The sequence below is a fragment of the Cyprinus carpio genome, chromosome A10, assembly GCF_018340385.1.
Source record: "Cyprinus carpio isolate SPL01 chromosome A10, ASM1834038v1, whole genome shotgun sequence".
Lineage (NCBI taxonomy): Eukaryota > Metazoa > Chordata > Actinopteri > Cypriniformes > Cyprinidae > Cyprinus > Cyprinus carpio.
In genome coordinates, this window is record NC_056581.1 from 18,905,360 (window position 1) to 18,924,131 (window position 18,772).

Below are 18,772 nucleotides of genomic sequence, written 5' to 3' on the forward strand. Positions count from 1 at the left end.
AAAAAGTATGCATAATTTGTAATGAAAACTGAGGGAGTTCCATTTATTTTAAGGTGATTATTCAAAATTTGTTTAAGCCATTGCAAAAAAATTTTGGGGGTAAATTAAAAATGTCAAAATATTAACTAACATACAAATATGTTGTAAATATTTAATATTAACATGAATGTGTAAAGGTAAAAATAGTATAAATGAATATAAATGTAGTTGTTATGAAAATTCAACTTTGGATAAATACTCACGAAATAAAATCAAATCTTTAACTTAATGAGGTTTAATTGAATGGTATAAATGGTATAAAGCATTCAAGAGGAATCACCTAAATTGGTCATTTAGTGGCGGGTGACTTACAGACGTGGCTTTTAGTGCCACAAAATGAGTTAAACTTCAGCTCTTGGACGGTCTAGATGCATTTCTAAAGGGTGAATTCAGACCTCACGCCAATATCATGCCACAATCAATCGCAATTTAGATGCCATTAGCACCTTTTCCTTTGAGCTGTTAAATACAGGCTATCAATAAGGGCTAAAAAGTTGGCAAAAAACCCTGGCGACTGGTGCTCTGATGGTCTTGTTTCGCCACCAGACGTGTTGTGAATGCTTCTTCATCTCGATTCTACTCCCTGTCAGAGCAAAACGCCTCTAAAATGTTGCTCTCCTTTGTGGCCGCTTAAGCATGGCACATTTAATTATAAAGGGTAAAAGAAATGTCTAATTGAAGCGCCAAAATAAATCTCAACTCAATTTAATGCCACATTATGGTGGCTGTGAAAAGGACAAAGTGTATTCGGGATTGTAGCAGAAACCCCTTAATCAGCAAATAATTTCTTTAAATGTTTAATTAGTTTTGGGGCCTTTGTTAATTTCATTCTATTTACCGATAGCTTTGGAGAAGTCTTTATATTCGGTCAATGTGAACGCAGCCGTTAATCAGTCATTATTGAGGGCCGCTGGCGGTCTGGAGGTTTTCTGATTAGTTTTATAGAGTCTTTCAAAAGCACACGGAGACTGAAGTTCACTTTCCATGACAAATCATCTAAGAAGTGCAAGTTTTAGCTCACAAAATGTGAACTGTCTCTCAAAATGTTGTTTGAAATCTGTATGACTTTGTTTCACAAAAGGAGATGTTTAGCACAATGTTGATGCTGCTTTTTTTCATACAGTGACTGTAAACAGGTATATAAACTTGCACCTGATTTTCATAGGTGTAAATTTCACAAATAATGACAAATAAATGCAAGTAACACATTGAATTAAACATGAAAATTTGAAGTAGAAATAGTAAAATAATGTTTTCTTCTACACCAGTAATTTATGTTGTTTTTACAGCTTCAAAAAAAAAAAAAAAAAAAGATTATGACCTTAAAAGACTTATTAACTGTAAAATATTATAATTTTAAAGGTGTATACATGCTACAGTAAAAACCTGTTAATTGGTTAACAGTAAGTTTCCTTACAATATATAGTGGATATCATTTATAAAAAAAATTTGGGCATGTTAATATAATTTTAAGGAAAAATACTGTAAAGTTTTAGGTGAAAAAGAACAAGTCATATTATAATTTGCAATAAAAAAAAATCTTCATTTTTTGTTATTTATATACATTAGGGTTTTTACATTGCATTCATAAATGAATGCTTATTACATTATTTTAGTGTTGTATGGGTATGTTTTGTATTTGAGTGTCTTTTCCACCTGTTTTTATGGTAGTTGTCAGTATATTTCAAAGGTATAAAACAGATTTTAATCCCTCAGTAGACTGGTATTTTGACATTATTTCAGTTTATGAAAAATATATATATATATATATTTTTTTCAAGTTCCATCTCTAAAACTTAAAATGCCAAACTGGCTTTTTTTTTTTTACTTCAAACTTCACAGATTTTTTTCCCCCCACTTTTATTCTGCATTTTTGGAGCTTAACAGCCTAAGTGGATGGAAAAAGCTGGTAAACATTTCCTTTTGTCTTCCACAAAGTACACAAAGTCAAAACGTCTGGGAACGAGGAAATGAGGATTTGGGCGAATTGTTCATTTAAGGGATTCCTAGAGCAAGACCGAGTAAATATGAGCCAAAAGCAGCGAAATAACAATGAATGAAATGAGAAAAGATGAGGAATGGAGTATATCTTTCATGCTCTACAGCACCATTTACCTCCGATCAAAGCCGAGTCGCTGTTGATAGCATTGACTATTGGCTCACCCGTATTTACTGAACCCACATGATCTACAGCAGAGAAGAGAGACAGACAGACAGAAAGACAGACAGATCATCAGCAGGACTGAAGCGCTTATCACTCGCAGGTCGCGGCTCATTGAACACGCCGCTCGATGAAGGAGCGATGCAGCACAAACGCAGAGGCAATCGAGAAATGATTATGCAAATGAAGGTCTTTCTCACGCAGATTAATACAGTGATCAGCCATTACCATCATTATTGCTCTAATTTAATTAGCACTGCGGATGTATTCAGTGAGCCGGCGACAAAAGTTTGCTGAAATTCAACTTTCAGCAGGAATCTGGCCAGAAAGACTCAACAAACTAGAGAAAAACAAAGAAAAAAAAATATAAAGAAGACAAAAAATGCCAACTATCTATCTATCTATCTATCTATCTATCTATCTATCTATCTATCTATCTATCTAAGATATAAATATTCACCTTTATTTAAACCTATGCATTAGCAAGACATGAACAAAGTGATGTAATGCAGCTTTTGTCTTCATTACTCTGTTAATTTAAAAATATAAGCACTAGTTTTTCCTATATATAGAAATGTATTATGTATTACTATTTCATATGATATATTCTAATATGTTTTTGTTTTGTAAGTGTTATGCTGCTATGAAAGTAGCTGAAAGACAAAACTGGAGAGTAGAAGATTGTATGTTAATGGTAAATTTGATGTTTTATTGATTGTTTAATTACACTTTCATAATTATTACAGGTTCCTAAAGACAACTGTCATTAAAAGCACTCAATTATTTTGCTGTTACAACAAAACAGAAGTAATTAACAGACTAATTAAAATGAGAAAAAAATCTTAAAATAGAGCAAAGTGTTTTGTCTTGTTTTCAAGTACAAATATCTAAACATTCTTGAAGATACATTTAATTGAGAAGCAAAATGACTTGAGATATTAAGTCTTGTTTTCTAAAACAATTATCAAAAGGTTATTTTTTTTTTTTGCTTAAAACAAGAAAAATATCTGCCAATGGGGTCAGAAAAATAATTTTTATTCAAATGGAAAACAATTTATAATTTGTAATTTATTTGATTTTTCCTGCCCCATTGGCACTCTTAATTTTTTTTTTTTTTTTCACAAATAATGACATCTTAAGTCCTTTTGCTTCTCAAGCAAATGTATCTAGATATTCCTAATGAAAAACAAAACAAAAATACTAAGAAAATCTTCTTTTTTTTTTTTTTTTTTTTTCAGTGACAATCTAAAACCTAATATCTCATATTCACAATCATTTTGGGAGTCTCCACATATACTTATGTTCAAAGTTATGAATTTCAGTCTGACACATAAAATTGGGTTTGCTTTGAACTGTAATTTCAGTCGATATTTCCTCTAAATTCACTAAAACAGAACTAGTTAAACCATTGGCAAAGCCTCTTGGTAGATTTAGGTTCTGATACAAAGAATATCAGTGCATTTTGACCTCAAAAAGGCCAAATAACAGACAATTAATTGGTTTGACCAATAAACCAAAAGAGTGCGTCAGTGCCGTCCACTTTTTCAACATCTTTTGTTCTGGAAGTATTTTTACATTCATTTTCCCCAAACAGATTTTTTTAAAAAGTGTTTGTTTACGAGTTACAAGCCTTGAACCAAACCAACCATCTATGAGGAGAATCACAGCATTACAAACTTTGATTTGGATCAAAAGAAGTGCAATTTGTTGAAAAGACAAAGATACAAGACTGAACTTTAGGGCTTTAACTACTGCGGCAAAGAACTACAAACCTGTGAAGCATTGCAAACGACAAATTAAAAATCACAGAGAAATATAAAAATATTGATTTAATGGTGTTCATTAATTATATAGAATCAATTTATTTTATGTTTATTGCAATACATGCATATATATATATCATATATATATACATATAATATATATATATATACACAGTACAGGTCAAAAGTTTGGAAACATTACTATTTTTAAATGTTTTTTTGAAAGAAGTCTCTTCTGCTCATCAAGCCTGCATTTATTTGATCAAAAAATACAGAAAAAACTGTAATATTGTGAAATATTATTACAACTTAAAATAATAGTTTTCTATTTGAATATACTTTTAAAAAAATAATTTATTCCTGTGATGCAAAGCTGAATTTTCAGCATCATTACTCCAGCCTTCAGTGTCACAATTAACATCCAGTCTATCACATGATCATTTAGAAATCATTCTAATATTCTGATTTATTATGAGTGTTGGAAACAGTTCTGCTGTCTAATATATTTGATGAATAAAAATGTTAAAAAAGAACTGCATTTAGTCAAAATAAAAAAAACAATTCTAATAATATATATTCTAATAATATATTTTCTTACTATCACTTTTTATCAATTTAACACATCCTTGCTGAATAAAAGTATTGATTTTATTTAAAAAAAAGAAAGAAAAAAAATTACTGACCCCAAATTACTGACCAGTAGTGTATATCGTTATTACAAAAATATTTATATTTTAAAAACATAGCTTCTTCTTTTTTTCTTTTTTTTTTTTTTTACTTTTTATTCATCAAAGTACCTAAAAAAGTATCACATGTTCTGAAAAAATATTAAGCAGCAGAACTGTTTCCAACTTTGATAATGAATCATCATATAAGAATGATTTCTAAAGGATCATGTGATAATGATCCTAAAAATAAGTATAATACATTTAAAAACAATTATTTTAAATTGTAATAATATATCACAATATTACATTTTTTCTGTATTTTTGATCAAATAAATGCAGGCTTGATGAGCAGAAGAAACTTCTTTCAAAAACATTAAAAATAGTAATGTTTCCAAACTTTTGACCTGTACTGTATATACATACATACACAAATATTTAAGTAGTTTGAGAGTGTAGGAAATGCTTCATAGGAGTGGGTGTCGCTAAAAAGTTATTTTGGAGTGATTTGCTTGATTCAGTTCTCTGATTGGTGGAGATTTCTCTGCAGAATCATGGGTAATGTAGTTTTTCACCTGGAATTCTGCTGTTGAACACAAGTTTTATTTAAAAAATAAGTTAAAATAATGCAGATTGACGGCTTCAACAAAAGCATACACTGTAACATTGATTAACAACCCGGAGCTCACAGTAGGTCTGTAAAGTTGTTTAAAATCAATTCATCTATGGAGAAAATGAATGGGTTTTTGACTGTCTTTAGGTAAACTATTGAAGGAAGTGGGCGTCAGTGTTGATGGCGTTACCTGTGAGAGAATGAGTGGTCTCAGCGGCGTAGGGGTTGGTGTGTAAAGACGAGCCACAGCTGGATTCGCTCAGCGGTCCAGTGACTATGACAGGACTGGTGTCTGGATACAGCAGAGCCGCCTTCAGCGGAGAGATGGAGTTAAACTGGACCACAGACAAACAGCCGGTGAAGCCCAGGGCGTTCAGACGGGCGATCTCTGGATCCACTTCACCTGATTCTGCAGACAAGAAGAGATGCATTTGAGTATTCAGTGGAAATGTTTTAGTCTCCTGCTTCTCAGATGTTTCTCCTAAGAAAAAGACAAATGTAGTCTCCTCCAGAGTTTTCGATGAGATCTCAGTATCTCCAGCTGAGTTTACCAAGATTGCAAAGTCTACAATATTAAGTCTTACATCTCAAAATTATCTTAATGGTTTCTCCAGGATAGCAAATTAATGGAGACCTAATGGATTTTCTGAAGAATCCTGCCTCTCAGATCTTTCTCTTGAGAAAAAAAAAAACAAAAAAACAACAACTCTTGTTTTCTCTTGAGGTTTATAAGAGACCCCAATAGCTATGTTTCCATCAAAATTCGTGAATATAACCCATTCCCAAAAAAACATAAAAAGAGAACAAACTCTTCCTGAAAAATTCATAGTAAATAAATGTAAATTAGTCATTTAAAATCTCCAGTTTCAAATATGGGTGACGCAGTCAAAAACTACCTCAAGTGAGCATGAAAACTTTTTTTGTGAACTAAGGAATTTTTTTTTTCTAAATTTGCCGTTTTCCATCACTCGTTTCTGATGCGATACTTCAAAATGGGCATAAAAACAGAGTGATGGAAACAGCTACTGTCTCAAACTGACCTCAGATTTATCAAACTTCTACAATCAAAAAAATATCTCGATGGTTTCTCCAGGATAGCAATTAAATGGAGATCTAATGGAGATTTTTGGTTGAGTTTCCTGCTTCTCAGATGTTTCTCCTGAGAAAAAAAGACAACATTTCTCATCTAATTCTCCCAAGACCAAATGATCTGAGCTGCTTCCACATTCATTTTACAGACTGCATGTCAACTACTGACTCATTTCAGAGGATTCAGAAGAAACATCTGAAATAAGCTTAACCATCATAACATGAGAACTCCATGAAGCTCAGTTAATATTCGTCACAGCCTCTGTAACGAGATGCGAGTCTCACTTCAAACGCACACGGACTGAACACAAAACCATGCGATCCAGCCTTTGTGCCAAACATCTCGAGTGAAAACCGCACGCTGCATTCCACTCCGCAGCAACGGCAGTGAACCGAACACATGGAGCCTGATGAAAGTGCTTTTATCCAGACACTGAGCCACAGGCAGCTCGATGGTCCATGGGAAAAAAAACACATGAAACCTTTTTATTTAACATCAAGGTTTGCTCTTTACTTTACGTATTATATTATCAGCATTTCAGTTTGAGTGAAAAGTTCACCCTGTAAAGATACTTTGTGGTATTTTATATGCAATTTTTAGGCCTCTAAATGATCAAAACTTTGCTGTTAAACCCGTTTCACACTTAATCTCCTCCATGCTTCTATCTCTGATTGATAGTTTAGAGTTTATCAAGTCAAAGCTCTTTTACTGTAACTTCACGTGTCAAATCTGGACTGATTTTGATCAGAATAACTGCATTAATCTCTCCAGATGAACTCTTACTGGACTGAAGCAGCTCGGCTTTACTTGATTCTCCATCAATCATGTTTTAGAGTCTCAAATCTGATCATCAGGATCTTTTGAGGAGCGTTTGTTTCCAGAAGCTTTACTTTCACTGTTCCTCAGCGGAGGAATGATCTTCACAAGCCTCCAGAACATCTCACATCTTCTGAGGAGCCTTTATTTCTTCATCTCTCAATCACTGCATTATATGTTTGGATCATTTACATCTCATCTTACTGAGACAGATTACTGGAGATATATTTAGAGGACGAGTATCTGATATTTAGATCACTTTATGTAAGTATCTGTTATACTGTTATAAAGATCTCATTAGTTTACAGCACCTGCAAGCCAACTGCAGAATTTCACTTTTTTTGAGTCATCTAATAAAATCAGCTGTTCTTTTCTCAATATTCCCAACTGCATATCAGACTTTATGAGCCATGAAAAAAAGCATATGCAAACTTTAACAAAAAATTCAAAAAAAAACAAAAAAAAAAACTAAAAGTTCAATAAAAAATCTATTAAAAAATTAAAAATAGTTCTTTCCCGTTTTATTTCATATGTCAAGTTTTACAAGGTTTAATGGAAAAATGAACATGAACAGTCTCTATTTTGACATGCACCTGATGATCTTGATTCTGAGCATCTGCTTGCCGTCATTTCAGCTCAGAACTGGTTTAATATTAATCTTCAGGAGCTCGATGCAGGTTTCACATTTGATTTAGTATTCATTACAAGTCGATTTCTGGCCGTGATCGATAGTGTTTGCTGGAAATGACACACAGCCTGCTGTCAGTGACACACTATCTGAAGGGTTACAGCGCATGTGTTTCATGTCCCATGTTCATATGAAAGGTCATATGGATGCACACGCTGCCCCGCGAGAATGTTTCCCTCCATAAAACACTGCCAACCTTGACCTGTACATCATTACAATGGGAATGAACCAGCCTTATTTGGCTCATGAGGATCTTTGGATAACTAGAAATGACTGCTGGGGGACAAAAAATATAATTAAAATCAGAAAAAAATAAAGGCATTAAAACAAATTTATGTACTTTATGGAGAAAAAACATTATAATAAAAATATTATGAATATATGTGATTAACTATCATGAAAAAATATCAAAATGCATAATAAATACATAAACCTCCTAATAAGCTTTTTTTAAGCATTTAGTTCAAAACTCATGCTGAACAAAATGTTTTATTAAAAACAGAAAAAATAAAGGTTGTATAACAAATACTACAATGCTAGTTGCATATTGTGCTTAATTTTAATGAAAAAAGTCACAATGCAAAAACAAACAAACAAAAATCTTCCTAATAATACACTTTTTTAATACAAAATGACTTCCTGAGATTCACCGTGCAGGCTTTGTATTTTTAAACTTCTGCTTTATTATTTATTATATCAATGTTTTATTCATCTCCTTGGGTTTTATGACTAGAAAGCTGCTGCAGATCCTATTTATAGACTTAAAAAAATTAAACTGACCCATTTGCCGTCCCCCCAGACGACAATAATAACATGTGAAGTCAATATTAGTCTTATCTGAAGTAAATAGGACAAAGAAAACTCTGTTCACTCAGACTGAGGAGTTCGTCTGACTGCACAAACAAGCTCCTGATGCTTCCGCTTCCTCCAGACACTTCAGCATCCGTGATGCTTAGAAAACCTCTAAAATGAATATAATAATGGCCACTTAACTGACCATCTGCATGTCGCTGAGGTCAGAACTCGATTGTGATTCAGAGACATTTCCTCCTTAATACAAAAAACACCTGGTGATGTTCAGAATAGATTATAACTGCTTGTCAAATAGCACATATGTAAGACTTTTGGGTTTTGCTCATTTATTATGAAAACATTTAGCTTAAACTTAAAAAAGATATAATTAAGTCTATTTTTAGGACCATTAAAATTTTTGGGCATGCAGCTCAGAAACTCATCCTGAACCAAAATTTTCATTAAAATCAGAAAAAATAAATAAAAATAAAATAAAGGCATTATAAAAAATATTACAATGCTATTTACTTACAAATGTTTTTTAAATAAATAAAAAAAAAATAAATATATATATATATATATATATATATATATATATATATATATATATATATATATATATATATATATATATATATATACACACACACACACATAGAAAAAAAAAATAGATATATAATGAAAGTATATTTAGTGAGATAGAAGTTAGTGGCAAATTGTGATTAATTGTCATGAAAAAAATGTCACAATGCAAAATAAATACATAAATAAACATCCTAATAAAAGGGAGTTTTTAATGCATGCAATTTTATGCTTAATTGTCATGAAAAAAGTTGCAATGCAAAACAAAACAAACAAATGAACCTCCTAACAATAGACTTCTTTTAATGCATGCAGTTCAAAACTCATCCTGAACAAAGTTTTCTATTAAAATAATTTAGCTTAAACTAAATTTTGTTTCAAAAATCATTGCCACATGTGCAGTCAATTAAATTCATTTTGAATTTTTGTTGACATTTCAAAATTAGAAGTTTAAATTCAACTGTTTACACTTTACAGTGATTTGACTCACCGCTCACTTTTCCCAAGACAATGGATTTGATGGCGTTGAATTCAGTGTCCGAAGTTAGATTAAAATATTCCTGTGCATGCTGATCGACCTACAAACAACACAACAAGGCACAGTTCAAATTTTAGGAAAGAGGACAGAAAACATTGTCAGCAGCATGTTTGTTCATAGCAAGGGCAAATTCATCTGCAAGCGTTTTAATTAAAACTTATCTTCAAAGTAATGATAAGACTTGTCAAAGTGCAGCCGCTCGCTGGTTCAACAGCAGAGGAAGCGTTTCGCTCCGGCCGCATGTTTGCATTCAGCAAGGGTTCAGACTAATTGGTTTGGTCAATGACAGAGCGGCGCTGCGCCAAGACCAGCCGACTGACCGTTATTGACCAGTGCGTGTCACGCATCAGACTGATTGATATTTCACCTGGACACTCAAAATCAAAGTCTCCATGTGATCAAAAACTTCATTTCAAATTCATGAATATATGCATAGCTTGTCAAGGATGTTCTGTTTTATATTTTGATGCATTTTGCAGCATTTTAAAGGGTTTAAAGGAATATTATGGAATATTATCAACTTATTTATCAACGTTTTTGCCACTTTTTTTAACACAAGCCACTACAAGTAAATACGGTAAAATATTAACTAATAGATATCAGGATACTTTCCCCAGGTGATTAACCAAAGTAAATTAAGACAATTTTTTATGTTACAAATTTTCTGAAATGTTAAATATGCAAATAAAATCTAATTCAAAATTCTTGTTTCATTTAGTTGACATTCTACAGAGGGGATTTTGAATTTCTCTTTTTATCAATCTAATCAGAAAATACTTTAAACAGCGAGAAAGAAACACACATTTAACCATGTTTTTAGGATTAAAATGTTCTATAAATCAGTGTGAATGATATTTGACCAAACCCCTTCATCAAAACCTTCAGAATATATAAATAAGAATAAAACTGTAAATGGTGTAGGTACTACTGAAGTGGGGAAACAAACTCAGAGAAAACAACGCTTAAAATATGTGTTGTAAATGAAACAGAAGCAGTTCGATAAAGTGCAATAAAATAAACAGTTAAATATGTATTTTGGATGTTTTTTTCCCCACCAGACTCAAGCAGTGTTATTACAGTTAACTAAAACTAAAACCATAAAAAAAAATAAAAATAAATAAAAAAAAGCTTTTTAGTTACTTGAAATAAATTACAATTCAAATTAAAAAAAACTTATTTCAGCAAGTTGGCAAAGCAGCATTTTCATCTAGTTTCAGCTAAATCACTAAAATAACTCGAAAATATATACATTATAAAAACAATATAGACTTATTTAAAAACAACAAAAATGAATAAAAATGACAAAAACCCAACAAAATTGCTAAAACTTTAACTAAAATTAACATGAAAGCAGAAAATAGCAAAATAAAATCTGTTATATTGACAGAAACTATAATAGTATGTCAAAATTATAACAGTATAATTTTGTACTATAATAGTACAAAAACTATAACAGTATCTCAAAGATACTAAAATAACACTGATCTGAAATCTGACAATTATGGAAGCAAACTCACCTAAAAAAAACAAACAAACAGTGGTTGATGTTTTTGGCAGTTTGCTTCCATAATTGTCAGATTTCAGATCAGTGTTATTTTAGTATCTTTGAGATACTGTTATAGTTTTTGTACTATTATAGTATTGTCCACTGTGTTGTCTTGCCTTAAATGTTATAAATTTGCATGGATTTGGAAATCAACATCGTGTCACGGATGCTGTATGTTGAGGATAGCCAGAAAGTCCCTTCAGTCCTGTTTGATGCGTCGCAGTACCTGAATGCTGAGCGTCTCTGCCAGTCTCTGGACGCTCACGCGGTGGAGAAGCCCGTTGGCCAGGTTCCTGCCGCTGGCTCGGAAAACCTCTGCGTCTCTGTTGTGCTGCAGTTTGTACCTGACGTCCAAATGTCCTTTAGAACAAAGAGCATTGGATTTCTCAACAGGCTTTTATGCTGTAAAAAGTCACAGTTTAACCGCAGTAAACATCAACAGGAACATCAACATGCGACAGAAGCCAATGTGTTCAATCTTAAGAGGATTAAAATGTTATCCTCTATGAAACAAAACAGATGTGGAAATAAAGTAAAAAACTAATTTTTGTATGGAATTAATCATACATATCACCTCTTAACTTAATAGTTCTTTACAAAGCTAGTTTTTAACATGTAATCATTAACTGTCATTCAAACATTTTGGATCAGTAAGATATTTAATGTTTTTTAAAGAAATCTCTTCTGCTAATCAAGATTGCATTTATTTGATTAAAAATACAGAAAAAACAGTAATATTGTGAAATATTATTACAATTTAAAATAACTGTTTTCTGTTTGAATATACTTTAAAATGTAATTTATTCCTGTGATGCGCAGCTGTATTTTCATCATCATTACTCCAGTCTTCAGTGTCACATGATCTTCAGAAATCATTCTAATATGCTGATTTATTATCAGTGTTGGAAACATTTTTGCTGCTTAATATTTTTTGAAACCTGTGATAAATTTTTCATGATTTCTTTGATGAATAAAAAAGTTTAAAAGAACAACATTTATTAAAAATAGAAATCTTAACTATTACTTTTGATCAATTTAACACATCCTTGATGAATAAAAATATAAACTTCTTTCAAAAAAAGAAAGAAAAAAATTTACTGACCCCAAACTTTTGAACGTATAAAAATATATATAGTTCCAAAAGATTTCTATTTTGAATAAAAGCTGTAATTTGTAACTTTTTATTCGTCAAACAAGTTTGAAAAAATATCACAGGTTCCAAAAAAACAACAACAACAACAAAAAAAAAGCAGCAAAACTGTTTCCAACCCTGATTTCTGAAGATCATGTGACACTGAAGACTGGAGTAATGATGCTGAAAATACAGCTTTGATCACAGAAATAAATTACATTTTAAAGTATATTAAAATAGAAACCCGTTATTTTAAATCACGATAATATTTCACAGTATTACTGTTTTTTGTTAAAATAAATGCAGGGTTTATGAGCAGAAGAGACTTCTTTAAAAAACATTACAAATCTTACTGATCCCAAACTATTGAACAGCAGTGTAAGTGGGTTTTGCATGTGACAAATATTATACGTGGCATGTTTCTATACGGCTGTTAGCGTGCTTGTTTCTGTGCTAATGGATCAGTTATCTTTTGCTTGCAATTTTTGGGTGAACTGTCCTGTTAATTAATGCATATGGACACTGAGAAATAAATAAAAATGGCATGCAACAGGAACAGGAAGCTGTCAAAGCAGCCGGCGGGGTTCTGGAGGCTGTTATGGACTTTCTGCATAATTGCACTAGCAGGTATTAACGCCACACGCTGTCTGCTGCTTCCTCTCTGTGTGTGCCGTGATGAGCCAGATCCACAGTTTACTGAATTCTGCTGCGGCGGCGGCGCTGGACGCCACAATAATTGGCCCTAACTGCATGCCAAATAAAACAACACTATTTTGGGCACATATTTTGATGTTTTGTAATTAAAATAGTATTTATTAAAACAAAATCTACAAAATTTTATATAAGCATAACAAGCTCAAGTAATTCATTACAAATCAATCTAACTTAATGTGCATTCCAGTTAATCTCAATCAAACTATAGGTGGGTTATTTTGATTAGGTTAAAAATAACTAAAAATTCAGCTAACTAACACAATAAAACACAATGAAAACATAATAATATAATAAAAAAAACATGTTTTTTGAAAGTTATCTGTTATCTGTTTTTGCAAATAAACTCCTCATACACACACACACACACACACACACACACACACACACACACACATAGTATTTATTTTAAATTTAATTACATTTTTTATTTTAGTTTTAAGTTTTTGTAATTGATACAGTATGTTTGATATTTTTTTCTTTTAAATATTTCTATTTAGCTTTAATTTATTTGTTTTAGTTTTAGTCGCCAAGATAATATTTCTAATTTTACGTTTTTTAACTTTTCATCTACTATAAATATTTTAGTTCATTACAGCTCTATTTCAACTATAGAAAACTATTTTAATTAGTTTTAGATTTAGTTTTAGTTAACAATAACAACTCTGGTTCTAACATATGATGCAATACATTTCCAGCAACAATTCATATGTTTCTGAACATGAATGAAACAAAACATTGAAAATGCAGATTTACATGCTTGGTTAGTGATTCAAATCAAACTTCATGAGTGTTCATTAAAAGAATTGGCTCAAATGAATCAACTTGTCACACTGTATGTTTTGCAAAATACAATAGAAAGATGTTTTGTATTATTTCTGACTTTGCATTATTTTGTGACTGAAATATAATTGTTACATGGAAAATGTTTTGTTGCATCATGCTTGTTTACGAAAGGGATTCAAATCAGGCTTCATGAATCTTTTTGTATGATTCACTTAAAATAATTGTCTCAAATTAATCTATTAATCAAACTACTTTGTATGATTTGCAAAGAATACACAATAGAATGATATCTTGTAAATTTATTGCATTGTTTCACGGCTTGCAGCTCGTTTGTCCCATTATCTAACTAATTTAGTATTATTTATACTATATCAATATATATTCATATTTTGAATTCACATTTTTTGTATTTTCATTTTAATTTTAAGTTTTAGTTTTAATAATTTTGTTACGCAGTTGTGTCATTTTTATTCATTTTTCTTTTCATTTAAAATAATTTTGACATTGTTTTATTGCATCACGTTTGGTCACAAAAAAGAGATACATAGAAATCTTAATGACTTACATTATTCGATTAATAAAAGACAAAAAAAGATTAAATAAACAAAGATGCAACAGAAAGATGTTTTGTATTTTTACTGCCTTTGCATTATTTTCTGGCTAATGGAAAAAAAAGTTTTGATAAAGACCAAACTTGCCATGATTCATTAAAAGAACTGTCTCAACAGAGTCTTACACTGTATGATTTGTGAAGATGGCACAATAGAAAGAGATCCTGAATGTTTATTGCATTACTTCATGGCTCTCAGCCTGTTTCTCATCACATTTAATTCTACAAGCGTGCAACTTGACTAAAATATAATTTCCCCTGCCGTGGTAGATTTGTAGAACAGGAAACCCTAAAAGATGTGCCTCTGATGTCAGGCTGGTGTTTTCTGGATGAAAGTCGAGCAACTTTTTAAATTAAGTGAGCATCTCAGAAATTTTGCAGAGCTTGAACGCAGCTCTTCTGGCGTGTGAGATCGCAGATGCATGTTTACTCGCGCTCATGAATGCACGCCATCATCAATACATAACAAACCCACCACCGAAAAAAACAACCCATTCATTCCACAACCTGATTTATTTAAGACAAGCTGGATTTCAGAAAATATAGGAAGTAATTTGGTGCGGCTGGTGTGTTGAGAGATTCCCCAGACTCAAGCTAATCCACATGAATGTGCTTAAAGAGAAGGATCAGAGCGTTTCAGACCGTTTCTGTTGAGCAGGACGGCGAGGAACTCTCTGTAGTATGAGCTGACGTAAAGCAGCAGCGCCGGCGCTTGGCTCGTCCTGAAGCTCAGCGAGACGTTCTCTCCTTTCAGCGTTAAATCAGAGTAGATGGAGGACGACTGAGCACTGACGTTCCTGTTCAGCTCGTACGGCTCTTTGAAGGTGTACGTGACTGATGTTCCAGGTTTAAAGAAAGCAGAAACGTCTTAAAGAGAGATTAAACACACTGGGATTAGGATTATGGATATGCATAACTATCATAAACTGGTGTAAGATCATTGTGTCATGTTGATTTACAGGCAGGGCTGGGCAATATGGACAAAAATACTATCAAATATTTTTTTCTGTATAGTTTTATATTACATGTTTGATAGATCACAAAATAAGATGAACTCCATTTTATTTTTTATGGATTCTGTGTTTTAATACAGTTATATTTTAATGATTTAATACCAGTTTATCACCAAAAATAGTGGCTAATGAAGTGAATTCATAAAATTTACAACAAAACATTTTATATATATATATATATATATTTTTTTTTTTTTTTTTTTTGTAAAAATAAAGTACTATACAATAGTAATATATTTCTTTACTAATTTCATCAAGTTGAACCAAACTTTTATTTTGGTCTTTGTTGCAAATACTTTTTGAGTGTCAGTATATTTTATGATTGCTTTAAATAAATTAATAAATGAAACAGTAAAATGCTCCTGAAATGCAATAAAATAAAATATAAATCAAACTTAAAACTGATGCCTTGAAAACTAACTGAAATAAACTGAAGCACTAGAATTAACATATAAAAGTAAATATATAAAAAGAAACTAATACAATGACTAAAGCACATAACAAAATTGCTAGCATGTAAACAAAAAATTGAAAATATAAAAATAAGCTAATTTAAAAAATTAATAAATACTATAATACTATATAAATATATACTAGAATAACATGAAAATAAAAGAGAAAATAGAATTGTTAGCAAAATTTCATTTTTTTATATGAGTAAAATATCTGTGTGAATATTTCAGTTTCAATGTATTTTAGGATAGCTTTTAACAAATAAAATGCTCATAAAGTCTTATTTTAGTATTTTATGTTATTTTACTACATTTATTTATTTATTTATTTTATTGTCAGGGCAAAAACAACAACAACAACAATAAGGAACCACATTTTAGTTGTTAAAAATGAACAGTGTTGTTATTGCAAATTTTTATAATTGAAATAAAATATTAAATGCACTCAAAATAAAAAAACTAGAAAAATGAAAAGTTGATTTATTTACATTTTTTGATAAATCCTGACATCAATGCATTGCCCAGCCCTGCTATTGGGGTAAAAACACCTTGAACCCCCTGAGATTCAGTACCTTTATGGCAGAAGGTGCCGGTGAAGGGTGAGAGGCTGCAGTCGCAGGTGAAGCCGCTGTGATCCTCCACACAGCTGCCGTGATTCTGGCACAGGTCCCCGTAGCTGCTGCAGTGTCCGGGACATCCGGGCGTCACTCCGGGCGTGATCTCCGCCCGCTCCTCCAGATCCAGAGTCTTCCCGTTCAGCTTCAGCGAGCGAATGCAGCCCAGGAAGCCCTTCTGTCTGGACGCCGTTCCTCCTGAAGACGCAAGCAGAGTTTAATCTGAAAATATACAGCTGTCAAGGCTCTGAGAAAAAGACATTAAATGACAGCAAAGTTACAGAAGAAAGTGGCTTTTATCAACACAGACAGCGTAACCTTCTAACACACTAACAAGAGTTTGAGTCGGGGCAGGCAGTTTTGTTCAGCGAGCCCAAGCCATCCGTTCAAAAACAAACGATTGCTGACACTCTTTCCTCCACTGATGTGCTGTCAGTCTTTCACAGCGTTTTGTTCTTTATATGGTCATTGCTTGGGGAACAATATTGTGTTTTTTTGCAATCTCTTCCTGCAGACGGTGAGAAATAATGCACTCTCCAAATATTAGTGCTCAGTGGTTTAGTGTTAATTCGAACAAGCGAACACCTTGCTATGCCAGCTGTGACATATAATCATCTGTGAAATGATCAAGCAAAAGTTGGAAATGCTGCAAAACTACATTTTTTACACTAAAACTACATTTTGAGCAATAAGAGGCAAAGACAAACGTGTTACCAATCTCCACGAGACACAAATCACTATTAGATTTCTTTAATATTTTTTACTTGGACAGAAATCAGAGCAAATGGAAAGTTGTGTTTAAGTCTTCCTCTCAAGTATTTATATGAGATCTTAAAGTCTCAAACTATTAAGAATTATTTTCAGTAATAAAGAAAAAAAATACTATAATACACTTACAATTCAGTTACAGTGATTGTAATTGTGGTTAACTGTCATTACAATGCAAAAACCCTTGATGATGCTAAAATATGCAATATATATATATATATATATCTATATATATAGTATATATATATATATATATAATATATATATATATATAAATAGAAAACTAAAACTATTAAACTAAAACAAATAAATTAATTAAAATAATATCAAAAATTAAAAAAATGTAACAAAAATATATAAATAAATTAAAATAGAAAAACATTGTTATTTTTAATTAAAACTAAAGCTATTAAATTAATTAATATAATATAAAAATGCATATATATATATATATATATATATATATATATATATATATATATATATATATATATATATATATATATATATATATATAATATAAAAAAAATCTTATTGGTCCTAAAATATGCAAACAATATATTAATAATTTTACATAGAACAATGTTGTTATTGTTAACTAAATCTGAAACCATTAAATTCATCAAAATAATATACAAATAAATAAAAATAAATAAATAAATAAATAAATGATCATACAATATGCAAATAATAATAATAATAATAATAATAATAATAATAATAATAATAATAATAATAACAATTTAAAACAAAAAAGTGTTATAGTTAACTAAAAGTAAAACTATTAAATTAAAACTATTATATCCAATAAAGTAATATCAAAAATATATAAAATACATCATTTAAAACAGAAGTGTGTTGATATTGATATTGTTAACCAAAACTATTAAAGTCATTAAAATAAAAAATGCTAATTGTTAACTTAAACTAATAATAATAATAATAATAATAAATAAAAATAAAAACAGTTGAAAATTGTTGGAAACAACAACAAAAAACTAAACAATGTGCCCAGATACCAAATTCAGAGATCAACAAGATATGAGCTTCAATATGAACTCAATGTGTTTATTTGTATTTCTTCTAAAGAACTGTTGAAGAAACATCCAAGACGAGGGTGAGGTTTGAGATTAATCATAACTGAGATCTCCATGAAGGCTCATTCGAGTCTGCAGCAGCCTATCAAAGCTGATAACTTGATAAAAATGGCTTTCTTTCTCATGTTATGAGCTGAACAGAATATCTGCAATACTGAGAGCGTCTCCGAATGACTGATCTATTTTACCCAGAAGACCTCAGACCTGCATTATAAACTGGCTGAAATTGAGTTCTTCATAGCTAGATGAGCAGGTGGCTGTATTTGAACAGTCATGGGAACCTGCGAATCCAATTG

At 31.3% G+C, this 18,772-nt stretch overlaps 1 protein-coding gene across 1 annotated transcript in view; it reads right to left on the bottom strand.

Annotated features, from left to right (window-relative positions):
• cntnap3 (contactin associated protein family member 3) overlaps window positions 1-18,772 on the bottom strand; it is a 113,169-nt gene that overhangs the window by 1,384 nt on the left and 93,013 nt on the right. The window contains 6 exon segments of the mRNA XM_042765648.1: window positions 2,155-2,226; window positions 5,432-5,650; window positions 9,700-9,787; window positions 11,520-11,653; window positions 15,175-15,399; window positions 16,570-16,809. Of these exon segments, the coding sequence (XP_042621582.1) occupies window positions 2,155-2,226; window positions 5,432-5,650; window positions 9,700-9,787; window positions 11,520-11,653; window positions 15,175-15,399; window positions 16,570-16,809 (978 nt within the window).